Source organism: Dipodomys ordii, unplaced genomic scaffold (genome assembly GCF_000151885.1).
Source record: "Dipodomys ordii isolate 6190 unplaced genomic scaffold, Dord_2.0 Scaffold124, whole genome shotgun sequence".
NCBI classification, from domain to species: domain Eukaryota; kingdom Metazoa; phylum Chordata; class Mammalia; order Rodentia; family Heteromyidae; genus Dipodomys; species Dipodomys ordii.
The window spans coordinates 2,912,841-2,922,178 of NW_012267340.1; the positions used below are offsets into that span (position 1 = coordinate 2,912,841).

A 9,338-nucleotide genomic window follows, 5' to 3' on the forward strand; every position below is an offset into this window, starting at 1 on the left:
CTCTACCACTTGAGCCACAGCGCCACTTCCGGCTTTTCTCTTTTTGCTTATGTGGTGCTGAGGAATCGAACCCAGGGCCTCATGCATGCAAGGCAAGTGCTTTATCACTGAGCCACCTTCCCAGCCCCCCATTTCCTTTCTGTGCAGAGAGCCATCGATTTTTTTCCCCCCTGCCTGTGCTGGCCGGGCCCATATTCCTGTCAATCACCTGTAGTTTGGGATGTGAGATACACACCGTTGTGCCCAGTTATGGGTTAAGAATAGTTCTCGTTGGGCTGGGAAGGTGGCTCAGTGGTAGAGCACTTGCCTTGCATGCATGAAGCCCTGGGTTCGATTCTTCAGTACCACATAAGCAGAAAAAAGCTGGAAGTGGTGCTGTGGCTCAAGTTGGTAGGGTGCTAGTAGCCTTGAGCTGAAGAGCTGAGGGATAGCCCCTAGACCCAGAGCTCAGGCCCAAGACCAGCAAAAAAAAAAAAAGAATAGTTCTTGTGAACTTTTCTGCCCTGCCTAGCCTTCAATCACAATCCTCCTGTTTTCGGCCTCCCAAGGAGCTATGATTATAGAGTAAGTAAGCTTCCAATGCCCAGCTCTGATTTATTTTCCATCACTGCCTGAGAGACAGGGTCTACAGACACAGGGCAAACTTCGGATGGGGAGGGGTACAGGGGGAGGCATCTTACCGTCTCATTACCCACTACGCTCCACTGTCCCAGGGGTCTCCTTTTGCTCATACATTTATCAACTACAGCAAGAAAAGGCTCCTGCATCCTCCCTGTTGATCAGGTTCTCAAAGCGGGGAAGGTAAAGCCTGGACATCTAGCAGGGGATGAGGATCATATTTGAAAAAAATACACAAAACTGGCAAGAGGAGAATGTCACAAAGAAGGAACACTGCATGGGTCTCAAAAGCAAAAGGAGAACAAAGAAGATACACAGCCCTTCAAACTGTACTCAAATGCTTTTACATTCTGCGTGAATTTCAGGGGAAGGAAAAAGAAAGACGTAGGATCTTCAAAAGTGAAACTCCGTTGTGAACAATTGTCCTGCATGAATTCAGACAGTATTTGTATTATTGTAGGGACAAAGGCTCAGAGGACAGAGTTCGTCTTTGTGCACAAGGAAGTGTTTCTGTAATTTTTCCCCCTGTGGATGGAGGATACCACGTGCAGCATATCCAATTACAGTGTCATTCATTAACCTAGGTTAATCTCTACAAAGAACTCAAAGTCCAGTTCACCGAGAAGTTCATGCCAGTCTTTAGTTTATCTTACAGAAAGAAAGAAGCCAATAAAACCTAGATAGGGGAAAAAAAAAGAAGAAAGGAATAAATGTGAAGGAAATTAGTAATAGTAAAAAGAAAAAAATCTTAGCTACTTAGGAGGCTGAGATATGAGGATTGTGGTTTAAAGCCAACCAGAGTAAGAAAAGACCCAGAGACTCTTATTTCCAATTAACTACAAAAAAGCCAACAATGACACTGTGGCTCAAGTGGTAGAGCGCTAGCCTTGAGCAAAAGAGCTCAGGGACAGCACCCAGGCCCTGAGTTCAATCTCCAATACAGGCACATACACAAAAAAATATACTGTTTCATTCCTGAAGAGTGATATCAATTAAAATAACGTATTTACTGTTCCTCATGCATACCGATCTTATTGAATGCTTCTTGTAGTTCCTCAAGCTCCTCCCGAGAGATGGTGGTGGCACTGTTTTCCATTCTTGGGCAGGAAAGGCTTTTTCAGGTCCTTCTTCAGATCTAGGAGAAAAAAAAAAAAAAGCAATGTCATAAAGAGAATGTTTTAAGGTAGGACACCCATGGCTCATGCCTGTCATCCCAGCTACTCAGGAGGCTGTGATCTGAGGATCGCAGTTCAAAGCCAGCCTGGGCAGGAAAAACATGAGACTCTTATCTCCAATGTACCACCAGAAAACCGGAAGTGGCGCTGTGGCTCAAAGTGGTAAAGTGCTTGCCTTGAGCTGAAGAGCTGAGGGACAGTGCCCAGACCCTGAGTTCAAGTCCTACACCCGACAAAAAGAAAGAAAGGAAGAGAACATTAAACCATGGTAACAGCCAGAGAAAGAGCATTTGGAGCTGAGCAAGAATAACTTGGGTCTCTTTGTAATGTTCTACCAGTCTACAAGGCCAATAATAACTATGAGTCAGGAAGGCTACCTTTGCTCACCCTGTGCTTATAAGGCACAAACTTTCCTCCCAGGATACAATTCTCATTTACACTCTACCCCACTATTTCGGTAAGAGAAGCCTTTCAAGTTTGAGAAAAGTCTCGCAATGACACATAGGAAGGATGAAGTCTGAAGGTCACACTTCAAAACCCTGAGTGACGTCCACAGAAAGGGGACGTTCGAGTCAGCACATCTGGAGAAACAACCCTGCCATTTCTACACGGGTTCCCCTTCTCTGCATGACATGACCCCCCACTCTTGGACCAGCGGACCTTGCTAACTCTGAGTACACAAGACAAATGAAAAGGGAAAAACAAAGATGTACAAGTAGGCTGTAAGAAAACAAGAAGGCGAGGTTGGGATATGTAGTGAACTGCGGGAGAAAAACGTTTCCCAAAGAACATTAAGATAACCCATGATCTCACTACCTAGAAAGATCACTTCATAACCTTCTGATATCGTCTTCTGGTGGGTACATTTCAGGGAGGGAGGTGAAAAGGAAGAACATTATATAACTTTTTCTTTTTTTAATTCTTTTTTTCCCACCCCTTTGGTGCCAGTATTGGGGCTTGAACTGAAGACCTGGCTTGAATGTAGCTTTCCCATTGAAGGCTTGGTACCGTACCACTTGAGCCATAGCTCCACTCGTGTGGCATTTTGGTGGTTAACTGGAGACAGTTTCCTGAAGTTTCTTACTGGTTTCAAATGATGATCCTCAGATCTCTGCTTCCTGAGCGGCTGGGATTACAGGTGTGGCCCACAGTGCCTAGCCTTAGCAGGATTTTTAAGGACAACCCCATAGGTCAGAAAAAACTTCTGTTTCTGTCATCGTTTTCTTTGTAAGCTTTGTGGCAGTGGTTACCTTGCCTGTCCTTGCCCCTGCTCACGACCGGTTTTTTCTCTTTCTTGCTGCAAGTTTTAAAAATAGTGGTCCATTTTAGCATTGACGTTACACAGAAAGGCTGTAAATTAACAGTTCTGGTATTGACCTTGCATTTGAAATGAGAAAAATAAGACTAGGACTTTATTCTTTGGCCATGCCTATTCAAATGTATGGAATTCATTAACCTAAAATGATTTTATTTTCCTATAAATGGGCAGAATCAATATGGAAACTTGTTGAATAGAGCAATTTACCCATAATACTTTGTAAAAAAGAGAAAGTCCTCGACGACACTTTTTTTTCTAGAGGGTTCTAAGGTATTTCCGCTGGTTGGTAACTCTGCAGATGTCTGGGTCCTCTCCCCTTCTTTGCAAATCACTTTTTTATTGGGGGGGGAGGTAACAATCCTGGGGCTTGAACTCAGGGCCTAGGTGCTGTCCCTGAGCAACTTTGCTCAAAGTTAGTGCTCTACCACTTGAGCCACAGCTTCACTCTGGCTTGTCTGGTGGTTCATTGGAGATAAGAGTCTCAAAGATTTTCCTGCCAAGATTGGCTTTCAACCATGTTCCTCATATCTCAGCCTCCTGAATTGCTAGGACTACAGGTGTGAGCCACCAGCTTCTGCCTTGCAAATCACTCTTCTCTCCCATCACCACCCTTCCTTTTTTTACTATGCTACTTCCTATTTTTTTACTCTCCATTACAAATTTAAAAGATGGCAAGGTCCTGGAATCAATCGATCTGTGAAAAAAAAGAACTAAGTAACATAATTTAACTGAAGTGTTCCTAGGCATTTAAAAGAAAACCTGGAAAATGTTTTTATCTATCTATGAGGGTGTGGCTCAAGGGACAGAGCACCTGTGCCTAGCAAGTACACAGCCCTGAATTCAAAGCCTAGTAGAGCCAGAAATACAGAAAAAGAGAACCCAAGCTGGGCACCGGTGGCTCACGCCTGTCACCCTAGCTACTCAGGAGGCTGAGATCTGAGGATCATGGTTCAAAGCCAGCCCGGGGAAGAAAGTCCATGAGGCTCTTATCTGCAATGAACCACCAGAAAAGCCAGAGTGAAGCTTTGGCTCAAATGGTAGAGTACTAACCTTGAGCAAAAGTTCCTACATTGTCACAACCACGTTTCTCCACTCACTGCCCCATCTACTATTTATTCACCATCTCACTGAGATCTAGTGACTGGGCTGAGCAGGAAAAGCACCAAGTATAGTATAGATAGATAGATAGACAGACAGACTGACCAACCGACAGAGAGACTATAGACAGATAGAGATAGATAGACACAATAAAGAGTGGCAGTTCTGGGACTTGAACTCAGGGCCTATGTGCTGTCTCTGAGCTTCTTTTGCTCAAGGCTAGCACTCTACCACTTGAGCCACAGTGCCCCTTCTGGCTTTTTTTGTGTATGTGGTACTAAGGAATCGAACCTAGGACTGTTGAGGCAAAACACAAGTTAGCCACTTATGGGAAGGGACCACCCCAGTTACTGGAGAATGGACAGGTTGGTCAAGTTCCTGGCAAAAGCAGCTGTAGGGTCATAAACAGTTTAAAAATATAGTGTTGCCTACATCCTATGGTTAGTCTTCTGTATCCCAACCAATGATCTGCTTTCTATGTATGATTTAACCAATTCTGTAATCACTAAGGAAAGCCCCTACCCTTACTGGAAATGATTATGCCCTTAACCAATGAGCCTACCCTGAAACTTGCCCGCTGACCAATTATGTAGAAGCCTGCAAGCCTTAAGCCAATCGTGTAACTGCTAGGATGGAAACCCCCTCCTCTTGCTGGAAACTTTGTAAGAACCCTGCTGAACATGTGGCTGGGACTCTCAACTCTGACCTGCTGTGTCGATGACGATTTTGAGTCCAGGCTCAAGCTTGCAATAAACGACTCTCGTGTACTTGCAATGGATTTGGCTCCTTGGTGTCTTTGGGGGTCTGCAGCCTAGCACAACAGGACTTCATGCATGCTAGGCAAGCGCTCTACCACTGAGCCCTATTCCCAGCCCCCCTTTTTTTTTTTTAACTCACCTGCTAATTGCTGGCCTTCCTTCTGAATCTCTCAAAATAATTTGTGTCAACTTTTTTCCTAACCCTTTTCTAATGGGGTTCATAACCCAGCCCCCCCATCCTCCCTCACTGAACCCTCTAAGTTCTGGTGCTGTCCCAACACTAGATGAACAAGGAAATGTGGCAGAGCAGAGGGCGTAGGAGGCCATCATCCTCTATGGAAATGATGTGAATTGTTTTACGGTACATTTTGGAGGGTGTCTGGAAAGCCCTTTGTTCCTGTGTTCTGTCTTATGTGTTACTGAGTCACAGGAAATCACACCATAGGGAGGTAGTGGCTCCACGGTAATTGCCTGAGGTGCGGAGTTTCTTGGAATGCACGGTTCAGTAGCAACATGAAATAGTATCTGGAGGGGACCGGAAGGGTTCTTTCTAGCCCAGAATTCCAACACCCGGAGTCACTGCAACCTGAGTGACACTCCCACTGGAGAAGCTTTAAGAGCCTGGGCAGGGACAAGGCTTGAACTTTCGCCGCCAAAGCACACACTGGCTTAAACTTGAAGTGTTTCATTCTTTGCTCAGATACATCTAAAAGGTATTTTCAGGAGCTGAGAATTCTCAGGCATGTTGTTTTGTAAGCTGCACGATATGACTCTCTAACCTGTTGGGTTTGTTTTTTCCCCCCTTCCAGATTGTTTTGGCTCTTCAAGGTCCCTTTTAATTCTGTCTGAATTTGAAACATGTTTTTTTTTCAATTTCTGAAGAAAAAAAAAAGTATCCTAGAACCATTATTGATCTTTGTCCTCCAATGAAATTAAATTATTTTGAAAAGAGTTTGGTCCTTTTCGGTATTGCTCTTTAGCTTTGTTAGGCATGTCCAGAGGGACATTTAGCCTAGGGCAGTGGTTTTCAGCCAGGGGAAAAAAATCTGGCAATGTTCAAAGCCTTTTTGTTTTTTAGTCGGTATAGGGCTTGAACTCAGGGCCTGAGTACTGTCCCTGAGCTCTTTCTGGCTCAAGATTAGCGTTCTACCATTTTGAGCCACAGCTCCCCTTCCAGTTTTCTGGTGGTTAACTGGAGATAACTGAACCACAATCCTCCGATCTCAGCCTCCTGAGTAGCTAGGATTACAGAGGGGAGCTACCAGTACGTGGCTCTTTAAAAAAAAATTATTATTTTTAAGGTGTTGTATAGAGGAGTGCCATTTCTTCAGTCAGGTAATGAGTACATTTCATTTTTTAGACAATGTCACCCCTTACTTGGTTTCCTCCTCCAGGACACTGGTGCTGTAATCCTGGCTACTTGGGAGGCAGAGACAAGAGTACCGCAGTTCAAGACCAGCTGAGACACAAGGAAAAAAAAAAAAAAACACTATCAAGATCCTGTCTCACCGAATATGCCAGACAGAGGAGGTGAGTTTTGTCAGTGTGCGCTGGAATGCATGCAAATGTAACAACGAAGACTTCCTTTGCATAGCTAATGCATGCCAGAAGAATGGATAGGAGGGAGGGAGGGGAGGTGGGAGGGAAGGAGGGAGGGAAGAAAAACCAGACACCCAGCTCTGCAGAAGGCAGGGGTTAGGAGGATCACGGTCCAAGGCCAGCCTGGGCAAAAGTGTGAGACCTTGGCTGCAAAATAAATAAAAAGTGCTGTGGGCGTGGTTCAGGTGACCGAACACTTGCCTGGCAGGTGCAAGGCCTGAGTTCAAACCTGGGCACTGAGAATAAAATAAAGGAAGAGAGGAAAGGTGGAGAGAAAGGGAGGGACAGGAAAGGAAGAAAAGCACCTAAGGCCAAACACCGAGCTGCAGAGATGTCCTTATTACAGAGAACGGTGAATCGCAGCATTTCTCTAGCACTGAAGTGAGGAATCTATGGGAGAGTTCATTATCACCACGGCTAAGACTCCATCCTCCTCTACCGCCTCTACCGCATGACCCACACATTTGTTGGCTTCCAGGCTGGCTGGTAGGATCAGGCATTATTCCTGGTGTGGTGTGAGTGACCAAGCACATTGTTTCTAATCCTTCCAGAAAGTTCTTTCCCAGGTCTCTGGGTGGGTTTGTTCACACAAGTGCTAATCAGAGCTCCACCTATTATGGAAGTGATTACCAGCGCCTAGCACATCCAGTCTTCTTGTAGTAGATTTAAAGTTTCAGGGCTTGTCCCATGTCAGTAGCTCACGCCTGTCATCCTAGCTACTCCAGGAGGCTGAGATCTGAGGATGGCGGTTCGAAGCCAGCTGGGCAGGAAAGTCCATTAAGACTCTTTCTTCAATTAATCACAGAAAATGCTGGAAGTGTTGTGGCTCAAGTGGTAGAGTGCTTGCTAGCCTTGAGCATGGAAAGGAGTCCATGGCACCCAGGCCCACAGTTCAAGCCCCAGGACCGGGAAAAAAAAATTAAAAAGTTCCAGCGTTTGCATTCTATGATCCATTTTGATTTTGTACAAGTTGAGATGATCTCCTGCACGTGAATAATTGGATTTGCCAGCACCGTGTATGCAAGAGGCTGTCTTTTCTCCAGTGACTATTTCGGCCCAATTTAAACATGGAATTTGCTGGTGTTTCATTGGCACCTTCCACATGAAGCATAATAGCAATGCTATGCACCTTACTGAACCTGCGTTTGGACTGTGATCAGTCACACACAGTTGAATTATCTTTCCTTTAAAGGATGTTCAAATTAGACCCTGGGAGTGGTATATGCACAACACGTTTTCCCCTAATCGGGGTACTAAGCAATTTTAACAGCTAAGGTAACAGGACGTCGCCACCATTTGTGTCTAACGGCTGGTGACAGTCCCTGGTCAGTCCCCTGGGATGTCTGAACACATTTGAAAGGAAAGAAAAAGACAGGAACCTCGATTCTAACAGAAGAACAGGGTCAGAAGTAGGCAGATTTTTTTTTTAATAATTCTTTGTGTCATTCCACATCAGAAATTCTGAGATTCAGCCAGGGCACTGGTGGCTCATGCATATAATCCTGGCTACTCAGGAGGCTGAGATCTGAGGATCGCGGCTCAAGATCAACCCAGGTAGGAGAATCTTTGAGACTCTTATCTCCAATGAACCGTCTAATTAGCCAGAAGTGGACCTATGGCTCAAATTGGTAGAGTGCTACACCTGAGCAAAAGAAGCTCAGGGGCAGCACCCAGGCCCTGAGATCAAGCCCCAGGACTGATACAAGCAAACCAAAAATGTCAACTGGAATCTCAACTGACATTTAGATTGGGGGGCGGGGAGGGGGAAATCCTAGGCCAGCAGCACTTGGTGGAATATTCTAGAGTTTGAGCTACTTGGCTGGGCAGGGTGCACTCATCCCTGGGGGTTACCCTGGCCTCCGTAGCTCGCGTTACCGGACCCTTAGCAACATCCGCATTTGCAGCCCTGACTTTTGTAAATGCCTACAAAAGCCCACGTCATTAATAACATCTGTAGCTATGCACAGTAACACGGTAAGCGACTCCAGTATCAAGCTCCAGGCTCCGGGCTGCAAGCTGATATCCACGGAGGCTCATAAAGGAATATTATCTCTGGGCTCTGCTGAAACACAATGGAGGCTCTGGTTGCCTGTCAGGAGCTCAAGGGGACCACCTTTGTTGGACTCCAGGGCCTGGTTCAAAGCCAAGGAAGTTTTTTGTTTGTTGCTTTTTTAAACTGTGGGATTTTTCTACGGCCTCCACTTGCCAGGACTAACTGGTCCGAATGTGTTGTTTTTGTTTCTTTGGGCATGACTCCTGCAAATGAATTTAGAGGGTACATGGACGCCCAAAGAAGACACCCCGTCCTAACTCTCTGCTTGGCTGACAGAAGGTGGATCATGCACAAAGGCAGCACTGAGCTTGTTAGAAGCTGGCCCAGTCTAAGAAAATGCAGGAGCCCTTCTTTCTTGCCCCAAAGATCTCTTCAAGTTGCCTGTGATATCGGATGCCAAGTTTCCTTGACATGCATCATTCAAAAGCTTCTTAGCTCTACCTGGGCCTTGGCAACTGCTCGTTTTCTGCTTTACCAAGAAAATAGTGAGAAGGACAGTAGTCAGGGAGGCTGGCGCTGAGGAGGGCGAGGGCAGACTTGGAGTCTCACTTAGAAACTATGAAAATTGCTGCAAGGAGGTGAGCCGAGCAGGCGTGTGTCATTGATAAAGGAAACTTCTGGAAGATGTAAGTTCTGCCCCCAAATTCGGCAAAACAGTGGAAGAGAGCTTTAATTACACAAGGAAGATGCCCCTATGACACTATTAGGCCACACAAGTG

General features: G+C 45.5%; 1 protein-coding gene across 1 annotated transcript in view; it reads right to left on the reverse strand.

The window, feature by feature from the left end:
* Nucleotides 1-2,209, reverse strand: part of Pls1 (plastin 1) — a 34,292-nt gene extending 32,083 nt beyond the window's left edge. Inside the window, exons 1-2 of the mRNA XM_013029935.1 lie at nt 2,171-2,209; nt 1,645-1,753 (exon numbers count right to left, since the gene is read on the reverse strand). Of these exons, the coding sequence (XP_012885389.1) occupies nt 1,645-1,714 (70 nt within the window). The 5' untranslated portion in view covers nt 1,715-1,753; nt 2,171-2,209. The remainder of the gene's footprint in view (nt 1-1,644; nt 1,754-2,170) is intronic.
* Between the last annotated feature and the right edge of the window lie 7,129 nt (nt 2,210-9,338).